General features: G+C 41.6%; 1 protein-coding gene across 2 annotated transcripts in view; it reads left to right on the top strand.

The window, feature by feature from the left end:
* Positions 1–18,861, top strand: part of tbc1d22a (TBC1 domain family, member 22a) — a 234,183-nt gene that overhangs the window by 162,581 nt on the left and 52,741 nt on the right. For both annotated transcript variants that reach the window (XM_034162984.1, XM_034162985.1), the window contains exon 11: positions 6,140–6,215. In XM_034162984.1, coding sequence (XP_034018875.1) covers positions 6,140–6,215 — 76 coding nt within the window. The remainder of the gene's footprint in view (positions 1–6,139; positions 6,216–18,861) is intronic.

Here is an 18,861-nt window from a genome sequence, read left to right as displayed (position 1 = left end):
CGTTTCTGAAGCTCTAATACAACAGTCTTTTCCACATAAATTCAGCATTATTTCCTCATAAAAGGAGGCGGAAGCGATCAGAGCGCTGTGGCTAAACGAGCTGCTAGCTGATGCGTTCACTGCGCGTCGGACATTTCAGAGCGTCGCGGAATTTCGCCTTTTTTTCTGTTTAAAATTGATTTTAGAATGATTTAAGAGGTTTTACGTTTATTATCTAATAGTTCATAATCCCATTAATCCATCTGATTGCTTTGGGTGAAGAGAATCCATCTCAGACGTGCCGCTGTGGTCCGAAATGACGCATGCGCAGATGCAAAAGGCGGACCGTTTGGTCTGCGACACCAGTACTAGCAAGGTGGCCTGACTAAAGTGGCTGGTGAGTGTATATTCTCCTTTTATCTTCACTGAGCTCCTCAACACTGAGGATCGTGGCAAGTGAACAAAACATCATAGCTGTTCACTCCCTCTTGCTGAACACGGCATGCCTTGTTTGAATCTCCCCGCATTCCTGTTTGACTTATTCAATCCAGTAGTATCCAAGGATCCTATGAAAACTTCTTGGACCAAAAACATCTAGCCCTCACCTTAGGTCACTGGTTACACCTTACAGTTAGATGGGAAGTTCCAGGATCCTAAAGACTTGGACCATCTTTCTACGCCTGTCCAGGACCCAGTGTAGCTCCGTAGTGTGGTGGATGCTTGCTCGAGGGGATGGGTAAGGGGTTACCTTAAGGAAGCGTCTTTGGGTAACTTGTGTTCTGTATTTGGCGCTATATAAAGGAAGTGAATAGAATTGTCGGGGTGATGCGCTGTACCAATACAGGCTGCCAGGCCTACACACAGTTGAAGTATTGGGTATCTGACAAACTTAAGTGTGTAGAAATGCGAGATAGAATTAAGGAATTTGGGCTAAGATTAAAATAAACATTGAGCATAAAATAATACACGAGAAGGATAATACCTTTAAGAATAAAAGGAATTATGAGGAAAAACTGACTGAAGACTGAAAATGAATGCAGAATTTTTTTGTAAAATGGCAAGGTGTAGAAAGAAGCGAGGGAACTAGAGAGAGAGGGGACAGTTGATTAAAGTGAGCAGCTTCAATAATGCAAATGTAATTACTTGGCCCTCACACTTGCTTAGCACCTAACCACATTAACAGTGGGCAGGCAGAGAGGAGGACAAGACAGAATGTAAAAGACCATCTAGAAATGTAAAACTAAGACAAAAAACAAAATCTAGTGAAGATGTCTGATAATGTGCTGGATATAGTTAAAACTGGGATGTTGGAATACCGCAAGTAACGGTAGCATGGTAGTGATGGAACAAGAAAAAGTAATGGAGAAACAGAATGAAAATCAAAACTAGTAAGAGAGAACAGTGGGTAAATATGATGGAATGGCAGAAAGAACTAAAGTTAGATTAAGGGACTGCTGGAAGGATGCAGTAATGGAGAATGTGGTTTCTACCCTTCCAGCCGTTGATGGACTCAGGAGGACAACCACCTTGGTTCTGCTGTGCCTGAAGGACACCTGGAGCTGTTTATTGCTGAATGACTCCCACCCTTCCTCCTTTTCCCCTCTCTCTGCTCCCTTTTCTCTTTCCTCTCGCTATCTCTCCATCTGTTGTGTAGTTTGCCACATCAGCTGTTCTCTAGCCACGCTGAAATGACCCCTCAAGGAAACCTAATGCTCAGTGTATATGTGTGTGTGTGTGTGTGTGTGTGTGTGTGTGTGTGTGTGTGTGTGTGTGTGTGTGTGTGTGTGTGTGTGTGTGTGTGTGTGTGTGTGTGCGCGCTCAGTCTACCCGTACACGCAAAGTGCTTATACAATGTTCTTGCATATATTGTATTCTGCAATTTCAACCATCTAGCACTGTTTACTTGTTTTACTCATGTTTAGCTTCAGGGTTTCTCTTCATCAAGATGTGAGGCCTTACAGTAAAAAATGGACATTTTTGGAGAATTTACGTCCAAGGACTTAATAAATCATTGGCGTTTATTTATTTATTTATTTGTCTGTCTGTTAGCACGATTACGTCAAAACTACTGTACGGATTTTGACAAAATTTGCACCACAGATAGACATTAGAGCAGTGAAGACTCCATTTAATTTTGGAGGTGATCCAGATTGTGGATCAGTTTATTCACGGATTCTCACCAAATTTGTACTACATATAGATATTAGGCCATGGAAGACTCCACTGAATTTTGGAAGTGATCCGGATTCTGGATCAGGATTTCAGTTTGTATGCTTCACTTTGTCAGTTTTTGAGGATTATGTCAAAACTGCTTAACAGATTTTCACCATATTTTCACCACACATTGCTGTTAGGCCCCGGAAGACTCCATTAAATTTTGGAGGTGATCTGGATCCGGATTCTGGATCAGGATTTCACTAAAACTATAAACTTTAAGGATTACATCAAACCTACTTCACAGATACGACATCACCTATGTAAAACCAAGATCAGGCTGACACTATTTTGTTTCAGCTTGTGAATTAAATATCAGATTGCAACATCTTGATCAGTTGACCATTCTGGATCGGTATGCAATTATTGCATTGTGTTGTGGAATCCGGATCCAGGCAACGTCTGGGTCACGATGTGAATCACATAGCTTTTATTCTGAGTCATGTGTGCTGTCTCTGTATCCATAAAGTCTGGAGTTGCCTTGACAGCAGCAGGCTGTAAGGGAGGGCAGATAAGAGGGAAGCCAAATGCTTCACCAAGGCCATTGAAATCCTTCTGGAGGAAAGCAAGCGAGGCATTTTGACCTTTGGTAGCTGATAAGGCTGCCATGTTTTGGGTCAGGCAGAGAGATACCTAAATTCAATTTGTAGCTCCTCTGACTGTCGAAATCCAATTTATGAATATTCCCTGGTCTCTAACATTTTCCTTTGCAAGGCAGATATTTGCTCCGAGATGTTGTCCAACTTGTATTTGAGTTCAAAAGTTAATGTGTGAGATTTTACCACCTTGCCCACTTCATTAATCATGACAGACTGATGTGGGGTTGTGGTTCTGGTAGCAGCTGTCTTGACAATTTTCTGGTAGGTCAGGGCAGCGCATAACCCAATCAGCCCCAACCCTCCTACCATAAAAGCAAATAAGAATAAATCTTCAATGTCTTCCATGGAGAGTGGTGCCAAGCACATAACGCGCCGCTTCTCCCAGGCGTTGAGAACATAGCCCTCAAGATAGGTTCCATCTGGGCACGTAGGGTCCCCCAGCCCTGATTTCCTTGTTGAAAAAAAAATGGTGTCAATAGCGTTTTGAGACCAGCTGATCAATTCCATGGTTATTCCAAATATTGCTTGAAGAATTCACAGTCTGGTGAAGTTGGGACTTTTGAAGGTTGAAGTAGAGAGAGAAAAACAGAGGAGAGGAGAGAGGAGGGGATGCGACCGCTCTCGTCGAAGTCCCAAGCCAAAAAAAAAAGAATAATAATTTGGATCTGTTGTGGCAACCCAGAGTAAACTAATGAGACACCAAAGGGGCTTATTCTTATCATTGCTATGACTACCAATCGTAACAAAAAGGTGGCGTGACATCAGCTGGCTGCTCACTCAATCAGAATGAACTGAGATGCCAGAAAATGCTCCAACACAGTTTATTTCTGTATAAATCCAACATTTGCCCCCCCCCCCCCCCCCCCTGCATTTTATAAAGGCTAGCAAGCAATAAGCACTTCTAAATCTAAAACGCCTCTGGAGCAATTTACAGTACGTCTTATGGACATGTTTGCAGGCTAACTAGCGATACAGGAATGTCACTGTGAAAGACGGACTGAAATAAAGTGAATTTTAGTTTTGCTAAACAGTGAAGCATAAAGTAAAAACTCATAGTGACAGAGTTGGGTTTTTCCATCCTTTATCCGCTGTCATTAAACATTGTGCAGATTAACGCCAAGTAACCACAAGCGAATTGCTCGTCACCCTCATTGTAGCTAAAGGGACTGTAGAGTTACAGTGATATGAAACTGAGAAAACCACTAAATTCTTCACATTTATGAAGCTTAAACTTAGTTAAACCACATGATGTTTGATATTTTGTATAGCTTAGGTAGTTCTCTTATGCCGTACTTTCCACGCTTTTTTGAGTAGCTGTTATTAGTCCAAGTCACACTTAGCTACAGTGGGTACTTCAGTGTAGATATGAGGTAGATAAAGACCTGAGCTATCAGTCTTTAGCGCTCTTTGTTCCCGCTACACTTTGCTCTCACTATGGGGTTTGCACTCCTTCACAGCTTACCTGTTATTTTTTTTCCCTGCCACATTCATATTCAGCTCTTTTCTTGTCTGCAAGGCCACAAGTACACGTTTGTGATGCCAGCGTTGGTTACTCGTCCTACTTTCTCTGTTTACGGTTTCAGGAGACGGCTTTGTGCACAGTATGAAATGGGCTTGGCAAGCACTTCATATCTGTACAGGCTACCATGCCTTTTTGAAAATAAATGATCAAAGTGGAAACGTGAAATTTTAAACCCGGTTCAGCATGTGCTGTGATAGGCTGTTAACCAAGTGGCTGCCAAACAAATAGTTTTCACTCCAAGGATCAATTTCAGAGGGTTGCAAGCATTTACCAAGTATTCTCACAATAAAATATGTGCTTTATTTTCTGAGCTCTTGCTTTTATTTCAATTCTTGGCACATACTGTGATTAACAATGTTTTCTACAGTACTAATCTATACAAGTAGTGCTAGCCTTGACCGCCACCAGCCCTCAGCTTTAAAAATGAAAGAAGCTCATAAATTCATTTTGAGATAAGTGTAATTTCAACCACAACTCCTAATTTCTATCATATGTGTGATATGATTAATTCTTGCAACGCGTTCTGTAGTTGTCCGACCATTAAGGGCTATTACAATGGAAAAACAACATTGTTTTCTGATCTGGTGCGTTGATGTTCACCGCATTTACTTGGTTTGCAGTATGCCCTTGTAGTGCAGCCAACCTGTGTCCATCTGATCCCATCAGATCTCAGCAGTGAAGTCAAGCTGGTCCCGACTAGTACTTGCCTTAGAGACCATTTGGGAAAAACCAGCGGCAGTCTGTGTTTCTCAACGAAGAATGGTAGTTGTGTCAGGAAGGGCACCTGGTGTACAACTTGTGCCCATCTGTGGGCACAAGTTGTACACCAGGTGCACATCCCAGTGCACATCTGTAATGATCCGTCGTGGTAACTGAACAGCCATGAGAAGCTAAAGGAATACAACATCCATTGCCTTTTTTATTTGAAGACATACAAGATCATAGTATTATTGTTTTTGAGTTATTGTGTTAACAATCTGGGGGGGATGGACTCATTTGTTCATCTAGCTAGGCAACCATCCATATACAGAGTTTTCTGTCTCCTAACATACCCAACTACACATCCACCAAACTACCCACACATCTACCTATAAGCCTGTCTACTTAATCACCTACTTACCTACAAACCTACCCAAACTACCCACCCATCCACCTATAAACATAGCAACCCAACAACCTACAAACCTACCAAACTACCCCACATCTACCTATAAGCCTGTCTACCCAACAACCTACTTACCTACCTACAAACCTACCAAACTACACACCCATCTACCTATAAACGTAGCTACCCAACCACCTACAAACCTACCAAACTATCCACACATCTACCTATAAGCCTGTCTACCCAATCACCTACTTGCCTACAAACCTACCCAAACTACCCACCCATCTAACTATAAACCTACCCTACCACCTACTCACTGACACACCTGCCAAACTACCCACCCATCTACCATATACACCTTGCTACCCAACCACCTACTACCTCCAAACCTACCCACTACCCACCCAACAGCCAGTCTACTCAGCTACCTACCCAACTGCCAAACACTGACCTGTCTGCCCACCCACCCCACTTACCTACCTCCCTACCAACTGACTTGCACATGCACTGAGTTTTATTGAGGTATATATATTGGCTTTTTCAAAAACTAAGACTCTTTCCGCACAGTACAGAATATGAACAGTGGTCTATGCAAGCTGATGCCAGTACCCCCCCTTGGTTAATGACAGAGACAACTTCCCCTCCCCTCAATACACACAGTTTTGGAATGAAGCCTTTAGTCTTACTGACGTTCTGATTTTTCTTTCTTTTCCTCAGGATAACTACACATTTGCCCAGCCAGGCATCCAGAGGAAAGTCAAAGCCCTGGAGGAGCTGGTCAGCAGGATTGATGGTGAGTCATCTGCCTCGCCTCCATCCATCCATCCATAGAGTGCATTGTGCTCACAGCTCTGCCATTTCTCTTGAATTCCTTTTACTGTTCTTGTTTCCCCTGTTGCATCCACTTTTCCTCCTTGTATCCTTTTTTTTTGTTACCTTTAAAACGGTGTATCGTTTTTTTTCCCCCTCTGCCAATCCATATTGTTTTTATTCTTGCGGTGCAAACGTGTTCCTGCTGGGTGCCATTTTATGTCCGTTACTCACATGGCTGAGAGCGGCTGTTTTTAGCTCTGAAGTTTATGAATGTGGACAGTGTGATGCTTCCACAGCAGTTAAATGTCTCCTGAAGTTCCTGGAATGTTAAAAATAAATAAAAATCGCCAGTTGTAAAAAAAAAAAATCCTTAATGAGCATTTTTTAAAATTAGATAACTCAGATTTAATATAAATATATAAATATATGAAGTTTGTCTGAAAGGCTGAATTCTTTAACAACTTGTCCAGCTGTTTGATTACACATTACGAATTAATGCATTTTAAGCCTCGGCAAATTCGGGCTGTTTGGCAGCTTTGTAATTACATGACAACGCAATCGCATGGCTCTCATGTACATTCCGCTCCGCCGCCTGGTGACCGCATACACGCCGGTGATTATTAGCACGCAGCAGTAACCCACTGAGGGCTGAAAGTTAATTCGTGCACGCTTGGTTTTCTTGCATACACGGGCACTTGACACACAGCACATGAACGTGCGCAGCCCGGGTGACATTTCACACAGGACTACCCAACTTGGTGTTAATTGGCAAATACGCTTTTCCCGCTATATCATCTTTCCATTTTGTCAGAGTGATGATGTGTAAAATGTCATGCGGTTTGCGCAGTTTTTCTTTTATCCATCTAAACTTTTATTTATTTTTTTTTTTGCTTGCTTGGAATACATGGAGCCATTTGCAGCATCCCACAATGCATTGCATAGAACAATCCTTATCAACGCAAGTCTTGTACAGTAGTCATGTTCTGTGGTAACCTTGGTGCTGTCTGACTACCCCCATCATGCACGCTGTCAGCTCGAGGGGAGGAGAAGACACCACTTGCTGGCATATAAAGGGGAAAAGAGAGGCTGTGTATCGATGTGGTGTGTGCTCTGTGGATGTCGGGTAAGTGTATGTAAACTGCAGAGTTTGTGTTTTGCAGAACATGACTGCAGGAGAGATTCTGCTGGTTGTTGTGTCCGGCATGAAAAGTGATACAATATAGTTGGTGAAACAAAAAAAAATATTCAAAACCGCAGGTAATTATCAACAGCATCAGTGCTCAAATGATAAAGAGGCATTCGGACCAAGTTCTTATATTTTGTAGACTATAAGTCACATCAGTCCAAAAATGCATCATGAAAAGGAAAAAAAAAGTTGCACAGTTCTATAGTTGCATTATTTTTGAAACATGGTGCAACATTTCCATGTTACAAAAAGCAAAATGAACACATTATTTATAATGTAAACACTATTAGCAAGCAGAAGGAAATGAGCTAAATAATGTTACTTGTACAAGGCACAAAGCTCAAGCATACAGGTTCTTGTCTCCACTGAACAGATAATCATAGGTGAGGTAAATGTGCAATGTATTTTATGTTTGACGTTTAATGTAATTAAACATTCTCATTGGGCTAAAGACGGGGTACCCCTGGACAGGCAGGCTGCCAGACTGTCACAGTGCCAACCCATACAGACTAACTCCTTCAAAGTCACACTCACACCTATAGTCCATTTCAGAGTGTCCAGGTCACCAAACCTGCATGTCTTTGGAAGTGGGAGGAAGCCAAAACACATAACAGGAACCCACATGAACACAGGAAAATATGCGCAAGCTCCCTTTTGTACAAACTCAAACAAATGTTGACTACTACTACTTTTCTTTCTCGAGGTGCTGCCCTGGTGCACCGGTTTAACATTTCATATGTGGCACACTGCCTTTGTCTTGTCCTCACTTATTTTGAAGTAAGTGGGAGGTGATGATCTAATTGTTAAGCACTGGGCTCGAGACCAGAGGATCCTCTGTTCAAAACCCCAGTCTGGCTGGAAAATCACTAAGGGTTCTTGGGCAAAGTCCTTAATCCCCAAGTTGTCCCGGTGTGAAGTGAGCACCTTGCATGGCAGCACGCTAACATCACCACATTTGTGAATGGGTGAATGTGAGGCATCACTGTAAAGCCCTTTGAGCTTCTGATATAGATGGAAAAGCACTGTATAATGCAGTCTATTTACCAGTTCCATACAGGTGAGATCTTTGCTGCTGTGATGTCAGTTGGCCAAGATGAGAAGAGATTGAGAAATTCTAAATAACGTAGGCTTACATGTCCTGACAAAATGCATTTTGGAGCTAGCCTATATTGAGTATTTTAAAAGCAAAAGTGAAGATCCGAGCTTAGTCTGTTAGCTTTAGCTTGTTCGGTAACACTGACATGGAGTTGTCTTTGAGTTTTACTCGTCTTGACCAGGTTATGCACGATCTTGCCCATGCTACACCTCTTTACCCATTCATGAATTGCCCGGGACTGAGACGGAGTAAGCACTGCTAAGACGGCAACCCAAGAATAGTCAAACATCAAGAGCCTCTGTGAAATGGACGTATGTTTGAATGCAGGAACTTCTAAAGAAATTTGCTAATTCCTGTGATTTACAATTATTTGTCACAGTACCTACACATTGGTACTGGGGGGGGGCTTTGGTGTATTTTGCTGACCTGCGTATGAGGGACTAGTTTGAGTCTGAAGTCGTCCTCACTTTGGCACACAGACAGGAGGAGCTCAAGATCACTGCACCATCCCTGCATTGAATAGACAACCTGGACCAATTGAGCCATAGCTTGGCCCACTCAATGAAATTGATAAGAAGTAAATAGAAGAAAAGCAAGGCCGTGCACCTCATCCAAGCTTCACCACTTATCGGAGGTACGCACATGAAAAAAAAAAAAGAATGACCCCAACATTTGAACTGTATCTTATTCCATAACCGCCCCTGTCATCATTGTTGGGTCAGAGCCATTTCTTCTGCCGTGTTTGCTTGATATCACCACCTCTAATGAGATCACAGATAGCTTTTATCTGAGTTACAGGATTGTTTTCGCTCTGCTGTCGACATAGCATCTGTTATGGGAACAATGGCCTATCATCTCTTCCAAAATTACCTATCAGCGCTTATCAAATACAAGGTTATCCAGTGCGTTGTGCATCATAAGTGGCGAAGTCCATCTCTCCCTCCGACAGATGTTTTGTTGACTGAATCGGCATACCAGTATTGCATTATCATTGCTGATGCAAATCCAAATGGAGAATCAGATTTTTTATGAGAATTTATATTGGTTCTTAATTGTTTTTCTCAGTGTGCTTGCACGTTGATGCGTCTTAAATGCTTCTTTTGAGATGCTGCTAATCCATTACATTCCGTGAGCAAATATACTAATTTTGAGGCTTATTAATTTGAGATCTGTTAGACCAAAAATCACTGGGGGGGGGGGGGGGGGGGGGGGGGAATAGATGAAATGATTCCTCTGGGAAATTGGCTCATTGGAGTATGAGAAGTGAGGTAAAGTTTTCTGTCTGCAGTATTCTTTTAATCATCGATGCCGTTGGACGCGAAATGCATAGATGACATTCTGTGAACATCAAGAGATGCGTATTAATGTTTTGTAGAAAGTTTTAAAATGACCTGCTGTTTGTTTGCACGCTTACTTATTTTAGCAATGTTCACGTTTTGTGGCTAAATATGCTGCGACAAATTGGGAGGCACCAACTTTTAGGCACATCAAATGTGCCTCGTTTTTTCTTTCTTTCTTTCTTTTTAATAATTGAAATATTGCCCAAAACGAGAGCTGACAGAATCGGAAACATACATTTGAGGTTAAAATGTTAGGCACAACATCAATAGAGGAAGAAATTAAAAGATCATCCCTCAAATGGTTGGGACACATAGAGAGAGTGGAGGTCAACAGAATCCCCAAAATGACCTTCAAGTACATACCAAAAGAAAAGTGCCATCTTGGGAAGACCTAGGAAATGATGGAGAGACAGCACACAGGAGATACAGACAAAACGCAGACTATACAGACTAAAGGAGGAGGGGGTTTTCCAGGACCGTGAAGAATGGAAGAGACTATGCTACCTGGCCTACCTGGGGAAGAATGAAATTATTCTAATATTTCTAAATACTTATGAAGGAGTACATTTTGGGATTTTTTATTTTAAAACTACATTTATTTTTAGTTATCTCCTATAGTTTTAGGGAGCTTGAATGTAAAATAATAAAATTAATAAAATAGCAGGTTTTAAAGAGGAGGATTAATAACCGTTATGCCACTAGTTTATGACTTGGAACACCTGCAATGTCACCTACTTCTGCTTTGAGTTACTGCTGAAAGGGATTAATCCACCAGCCTTGTCCCCAAATATGCCATTTAACACTCTCAAAAATGGCACTTTGAAAAGAAAAAAAAAAAAGATGATACTTAAAGATTTTTAAAAGGTGAAAAATTAATTTTTTATAAACAAAACATTCGATGTAATTAATAAAAGTTGTTTATTTGTCTTTGAATCTTCAGTGCAATTTTTTTTTTTTTTTTTTTAAAGAAAAAGAAATCAAAGTGAAGATGGTTATCTTGATTTTTAGTTTGTAAACAGGTGGTTTTGGCGAGTGGCTTTTATTTCCAGATCTCTGATGCTAAGTGCGTTTAGCGTCGCTTGATGAGAGGATGAGTGTCTCCTAAAATGACACGCCACTTTGCCAGCCAGCGCTCTTGTAACGTTCCTCTCATCTCTATTTCTCCTCTTATTGTGTGTGTTTGGATTAGTTTGTTGGACAATGCAGTCACACACGCTTATCATCACGCAAATTGGCAAAAGTTGAATTAGTTACACAAAAGAAAGACTATCCTGGCACTAGGGTGTTTTTTTTTTTGTGCCTGGGTTGTGTGAAAATGCTGGAAATTTTATTGTAAGACTGGAATATATTGCATATTGAAAGGAAAAATGCAAAATCTTTGCACAGTTTCTGAGAAGATGAGATCAAATAGTGTTCCCTGCTTGGAACAATATTTGAGGGAAATGATGATATTGTGTATGTGGAAAAAGTTTTAGATCTTTGAGTTCATCTCATACAAAATGGGAGCAAAACCAAAAGTGTTAAGTTTATATTTTTGTTGAGTGTATGTTACCCCAAAACATAACTAACCATGAGATGTGGTGCAAAGTTTCCTTTTTTTTTTTTTTTTTTTTTTTTTTTTAAAAGAGCGATGTCTAATGAGGATGTGTGCCAATTTTGGTGCTGTTTCCAGAAATAAATGATTGTTAGAGTATCTGCTCCACTATGAACCACATGGCCTCCACCCCTGCCCAGATGCAAACAGTACGTACTCTATGGTAAATCTGTGTGCAATAGGTGTTCTCAGAAACTGAGTGGCTGTACAAAAAACTGAGACTTGCGGAGGCAGAGAGTTCAAGCCATCTTCAGCCGGGTGTCTCAGTGGGGAGGGTACTGTGCCGCTTGGCTCAAAGCAGCCCAGGCGCTGTGCAACTCAGCTTCCGTTTTTCACGCCAAGCACAAAGAAAGCTGTCTGATTCATTGGGGCACACATTGTTATATTCCAAACTATTTTTGCCACTTTGAAGGAGACGTTATGAAAGATACAGTGGCAGGCAGGACTTCACTTCAAAAAGTTTTATTTATTTAATTACCAAATGTGCAGTATGATGCCCACGGGGGAAAGAAAGAAAATGTGATGTGCATTGTTTTGTGAATGTGAGTTAGGATATACAGTCTCTACGAGTACAATACTCAGTTTTTATCCCTTGGTGTTTCCACATTGTTACAAAAAACACAAAAATTGCAAAACACTGTTTATTTACTGCAATATTTGTAGAATTGCATATCAAATCGGCACCCAGGTGGTAGTATCACATCAGCCTAGCCCTCATATTTAGCAGTCATGGAGATTCATGTGTGCAGTGCATACACCATAGTTTGTACATGAACAACACACCGTAGCTAGTAATTATCCCGATCTCTACCAGTTGGAGCGATTCTTGAGTAAATTTCACTGTTTGCTAATGCACATTATAATGACTGTTGTCAGACTGTTTGCCGCAGTGTACATGTGCCATGCAGAATCCACCCTCCCTCTACTCCCAAGGAGTGCTAATTATTAAAAAGCTGGGTTTGAACCTATCGCCACATCGTTGCCTTTCACTGCCCTGATGTTGTTAACGTGCAGATGTATGGACAGCAGAAAGAAACCGGACAGTCTCCTTGTAGCTCTGAACAGCTGTAATTGTCTGCACGCTGGGCCGACCCGTCATCTCCTTCATGAAATTCGTTTTGACTTCTGTCTGGCACATGCACAAGAGAACGACACTTCACTTTGGCCATCAGGTTTTTAGTTTTTTTCTGCAGTGCTGGGTCTGTTAATACGCTCCCTTTATCTGGACCTGTCATCTCTCTCTTTTCCAGCTTTGTCTTACGTCTTCTCTGACACAAACACACACATTCTTAGCGTTGTTGTTGGTTCTGTCCAACTTACTGATAGACATCCGAGGCCACAATAGGAGGCAATCTTGTGTCCAGCATGGAGCCATTGTGTTTCTAATAGAATGGACTGTGAGGTGAAGAGGAGCTATTGATTCAGGTGACTGAGAAAGAGGAGGGGAGAGAAACACCCAGCTGACAAAGGGGAGACCGGGGCTTTGGACACCCGACTGAGAGACGGAGATGTTACCCGTGTCGCACCATTTGTCCATTTATTCTCACAGTTGAACATGGAGAGTTCGCACACTTTGGTCAAATGCGGCTGAAGGACAGACTGTGAGAAAAGAGATTGGATGAATAATGGAATGAGCGTTTATTTCCTCTGGTTGCCTCAGCTGATCAAAAAAAATCCAACATATTGAGTTTGGCAGCGCGAGTGAAGAAAAGGTGAGGTGTACAAAGATATATATATATAATACAAAATGGGACAAGAAAGGGATGAGGAGTAAAGGAGCAAGTACTACGAGTGAAAGGAGAGATCTCTGAGTAGAAGAGATGAGGAAAACGAGGAGAAACAGGATAACACAGGTAGAGGTGTGGAAAATCGAAATGTGTGAGTAAGAATCACAAAGATTGGGAAATAAAATAGTGAGAGGAAAAAACGAATGCCCTGAGGTGAGGCAAAACATGACCACAAAAACAGGCAAATATGCCAAACAGTGTTGGCAAGTAAGATAAATACTGTAGATGAAGTGATGGAAAGACAGCAACCACCTGAGATCACCTGAAGTTCTTGGCGTGACTTCTGCATTGCGATATTCATTTATCTTAGCAGTGACATTCATTTTTTTTCCCCCTCATAATTGTACATACAACACCCCATAATGACAACTTGAAAAAGTTTTTTTGAATTTTTTACAAATTCACAGGCAGGGAAGTTGGAAGCAATCCCACGACCTTCTTGCTGTGAGGCGTCGGTGCTAACCACTAAGCCACTGTGTGATGCTGTCATGTCAGTATGAATCAACACCTCTGAGGGATGTTTCCAACGCCTTGTTGAATCCATGCCATGAAAAATTAAGACAGTTAGTAGAAGGGATCCAACCCGATGTTACGGACCGAACGGTCCCCCTAAAAATCGGTCTCCCTGATGACGCGGTTCACGGATTAACACCTCGTTTCTGAAGCTCTAATACAACAGTCTTTTCCACATAAATTCAGCATTATTTCCTCATAAAAGGAGGCGGAAGCGATCAGAGCGCTGTGGCTAAACGAGCTGCTAGCTGATGCGTTCACTGCGCGTCGGACATTTCAGAGCGTCGCGGAATTTCGCCTTTTTTCTGTTTAAAATTGATTTTAGAATGATTTAAGAGGTTTTACGTTTATTATCTAATAGTTCATAATCCCATTAATCCATCTGATTGCTTTGGGTGAAGAGAATCCATCTCAGACGTGCCGCTGTGGTCCGAAATGACGCATGCGCAGATGCAAAAGGCGGACCGTTTGGTCTGCGACACCAGTACTAGCAAGGTGGCCTGACTAAAGTGGCTGGTGAGTGTATATTCTCCTTTTATCTTCACTGAGCTCCTCAACACTGAGGATCGTGGCAAGTGAACAAAACATCATAGCTGTTCACTCCCTCTTGCTGAACACGGCATGCCTTGTTTGAATCTCCCCGCATTCCTGTTTGACTTATTCAATCCAGTAGTATCCAAGGATCCTATGAAAACTTCTTGGACCAAAAACATCTAGCCCTCACCTTAGGTCACTGGTTACACCTTACAGTTAGATGGGAAGTTCCAGGATCCTAAAGACTTGGACCATCTTTCTACGCCTGTCCAGGACCCAGTGTAGCTCCGTAGTGTGGTGGATGCTTGCTCGAGGGGATGGGTAAGGGGTTACCTTAAGGAAGCGTCTTTGGGTAACTTGTGTTCTGTATTTGGCGCTATATAAAGGAAGTGAATAGAATTGTCGGGGTGATGCGCTGTACCAATACAGGCTGCCAGGCCTACACACAGTTGAAGTATTGGGTATCTGACAAACTTAAGTGTGTAGAAATGCGAGATAGAATTAAGGAATTTGGGCTAAGATTAAAATAAACATTGAGCATAAAATAATACACGAGAAGGATAATACCTTTAAGAATAAAAGGAATTATGAGGAAAAACTGACTGAAGACTGAAAATGAATGCAGAATTTTTTTGTAAAATGGCAAGGTGTAGAAAGAAGCGAGGGAACTAGAGAGAGAGGGGACAGTTGATTAAAGTGAGCAGCTTCAATAATGCAAATGTAATTACTTGGCCCTCACACTTGCTTAGCACCTAACCACATTAACAGTGGGCAGGCAGAGAGGAGGACAAGACAGAATGTAAAAGACCATCTAGAAATGTAAAACTAAGACAAAAACAAAATCTAGTGAAGATGTCTGATAATGTGCTGGATATAGTTAAAACTGGGATGTTGGAATACCGCAAGTAACGGTAGCATGGTAGTGATGGAACAAGAAAAAGTAATGGAGAAACAGAATGAAAATCAAACTAGTAAGAGAGAACAGTGGGTAAATATGATGGAATGGCAGAAAGAACTAAAGTTAGATTAAGGGACTGCTGGAAGGATGCAGTAATGGAGAATGTGGTTTCTACCCTTCCAGCCGTTGATGGACTCAGGAGGACAACCACCTTGGTTCTGCTGTGCCTGAAGGACACCTGGAGCTGTTTATTGCTGAATGACTCCCACCCTTCCTCCTTTTCCCCTCTCTCTGCTCCCTTTTCTCTTTCCTCTCGCTATCTCTCCATCTGTTGTGTAGTTTGCCACATCAGCTGTTCTCTAGCCACGCTGAAATGACCCCTCAAGGAAACCTAATGCTCAGTGTATATGTGTGTGTGTGTGTGTGTGTGTGTGTGTGTGTGTGTGTGTGTGTGTGTGTGTGTGTGTGTGTGTGTGTGTGTGTGTGTGTGTGTGTGCGCGCTCAGTCTACCCGTACACGCAAAGTGCTTATACAATGTTCTTGCATATATTGTATTCTGCAATTTCAACCATCTAGCACTGTTTACTTGTTTTACTCATGTTTAGCTTCAGGGTTTCTCTTCATCAAGATGTGAGGCCTTACAGTAAAAAATGGACATTTTTGGAGAATTTACGTCCAAGGACTTAATAAATCATTGGCGTTTATTTATTTATTTATTTGTCTGTCTGTTAGCACGATTACGTCAAAACTACTGTACGGATTTTGACAAAATTTGCACCACAGATAGACATTAGAGCAGTGAAGACTCCATTTAATTTTGGAGGTGATCCAGATTGTGGATCAGTTTATTCACGGATTCTCACCAAATTTGTACTACATATAGATATTAGGCCATGGAAGACTCCACTGAATTTTGGAAGTGATCCGGATTCTGGATCAGGATTTCAGTTTGTATGCTTCACTTTGTCAGTTTTTGAGGATTATGTCAAAACTGCTTAACAGATTTTCACCATATTTTCACCACACATTGCTGTTAGGCCCCGGAAGACTCCATTAAATTTTGGAGGTGATCTGGATCCGGATTCTGGATCAGGATTTCACTAAAACTATAAACTTTAAGGATTACATCAAACCTACTTCACAGATACGACATCACCTATGTAAAACCAAGATCAGGCTGACACTATTTTGTTTCAGCTTGTGAATTAAATATCAGATTGCAACATCTTGATCAGTTGACCATTCTGGATCGGTATGCAATTATTGCATTGTGTTGTGGAATCCGGATCCAGGCAACGTCTGGGTCACGATGTGAATCACATAGCTTTTATTCTGAGTCATGTGTGCTGTCTCTGTATCCATAAAGTCTGGAGTTGCCTTGACAGCAGCAGGCTGTAAGGGAGGGCAGATAAGAGGGAAGCCAAATGCTTCACCAAGGCCATTGAAATCCTTCTGGAGGAAAGCAAGCGAGGCATTTTGACCTTTGGTAGCTGATAAGGCTGCCATGTTTTGGGTCAGGCAGAGAGATACCTAAATTCAATTTGTAGCTCCTCTGACTGTCGAAATCCAATTTATGAATATTCCCTGGTCTCTAACATTTTCCTTTGCAAGGCAGATATTTGCTCCGAGATGTTGTCCAACTTGTATTTGAGTTCAAAAGTTAATGTGTGAGATTTTACCACCTTGCCCACTTCATTAATCATGACAGACTGATGTGGGGTTGTGGTTCTGGTAGCAGCTGTCTTGACAATTTTCTGGTAGGTCAGGGCAGCGCATAACCCAATCAGCCCCAACCCTCCTACCATAAAAGCAAATAAGAATAAATCTTCAATGTCTTCCATGGAGAGTGGTGCCAAGCACATAACGCGCCGCTTCTCCCAGGCGTTGAGAACATAGCCCTCAAGATAGGTTCCATCTGGGCACGTAGGGTCCCCCAGCCCTGATTTCCTTGTTGAAAAAAAAATGGTGTCAATAGCGTTTTGAGACCAGCTGATCAATTCCATGGTTATTCCAAATATTGCTTGAAGAATTCACAGTCTGGTGAAGTTGGGACTTTTGAAGGTTGAAGTAGAGAGAGAAAAACAGAGGAGAGGAGAGAGGAGGGGATGCGACCGCTCTCGTCGAAGTCCCAAGCCAAAAAAAAAAGAATAATAATTTGGATCTGTTGTGGCAACCCAGAGTAAACTAATGAGACACCAAAGGGGCTTATTCTTATCATTGCTATGACTACCAATCGTAACAAAAAGGTGGCGTGACATCAGCTGGCTGCTCACTCAATCAGAATGAACTGAGATGCCAGAAAATGCTCCAACACAGTTTATTTCTGTATAAATCCAACATTTGCCCCCCCCCCCCCCCCCCCTGCATTTTATAAAGGCTAGCAAGCAATAAGCACTTCTAAATCTAAAACGCCTCTGGAGCAATTTACAGTACGTCTTATGGACATGTTTGCAGGCTAACTAGCGATACAGGAATGTCACTGTGAAAGACGGACTGAAATAAAGTGAATTTTAGTTTTGCTAAACAGTGAAGCATAAAGTAAAAACTCATAGTGACAGAGTTGGGTTTTTCCATCCTTTATCCGCTGTCATTAAACATTGTGCAGATTAACGCCAAGTAACCACAAGCGAATTGCTCGTCACCCTCATTTGTAGCTAAAGGGACTGTAGAGTTACAGTGATATGAAACTGAGAAAACCACTAAATTCTTCACATTTATGAAGCTTAAACTTAGTTAAACCACATGATGTTTGATATTTTGTATAGCTTAGGTAGTTCTCTTATGCCGTACTTTCCACGCTTTTTTGAGTAGCTGTTATTAGTCCAAGTCACACTTAGCTACAGTGGGTACTTCAGTGTAGATATGAGGTAGATAAAGACCTGAGCTATCAGTCTTTAGCGCTCTTTTGTTCCCGCTACACTTTGCTCTCACTATGGGGTTTGCACTCCTTCACAGCTTACCTGTTATTTTTTTTCCCTGCCACATTCATATTCAGCTCTTTTCTTTGTCTGCAAGGCCACAAGTACACGTTTGTGATGCCAGCGTTGGTTACTCGTCCTACTTTCTCTGTTTACGGTTTCAGGAGACGGCTTTGTGCACAGTATGAAATGGGCTTGGCAAGCACTTCATATCTGTACAGGCTACCATGCCTTTTTGAAAATAAATGATCAAAGTGGAAACGTGAAATTTTAAACCCGGTTCAGCATGTGCTGTGATAGGCTGTTAACCAAGTGGCTGCCAAACAAATAGTTTTCACTCCAAGGATCAATTTCAGAGGGTTGCAAGCATTTACCAAGTATTCTCACAATAAAATATGTGCTTTATTTTCTGAGCTCTTGCTTTTATTTCAATTCTTGGCACATACTGTGATTAACAATGTTTTCTACAGTACTAATCTATACAAGTAGTGCTAGCCTTGACCGCCACCAGCCCTCAGCTTTAAAAATGAAAGAAGCTCATAAATTCATTTTGAGATAAGTGTAATTTCAACCACAACTCCTAATTTCTATCATATGTGTGATATGATTAATTCTTGCAACGCGTTCTGTAGTTGTCCGACCATTAAGGGCTATTACAATGGAAAAACAACATTGTTTTCTGATCTGGTGCGTTGATGTTCACCGCATTTTACTTGGTTTGCCGTATGCCCTTGTAGTGCAGCCAACCTGTGTCCATCTG

This window comes from Thalassophryne amazonica, chromosome 22 (genome assembly GCF_902500255.1).
Source record: "Thalassophryne amazonica chromosome 22, fThaAma1.1, whole genome shotgun sequence".
Taxonomy (NCBI): Eukaryota; Metazoa; Chordata; class Actinopteri; order Batrachoidiformes; family Batrachoididae; genus Thalassophryne; species Thalassophryne amazonica.
This window is presented reverse-complemented; position numbering and strand designations above follow the sequence as displayed.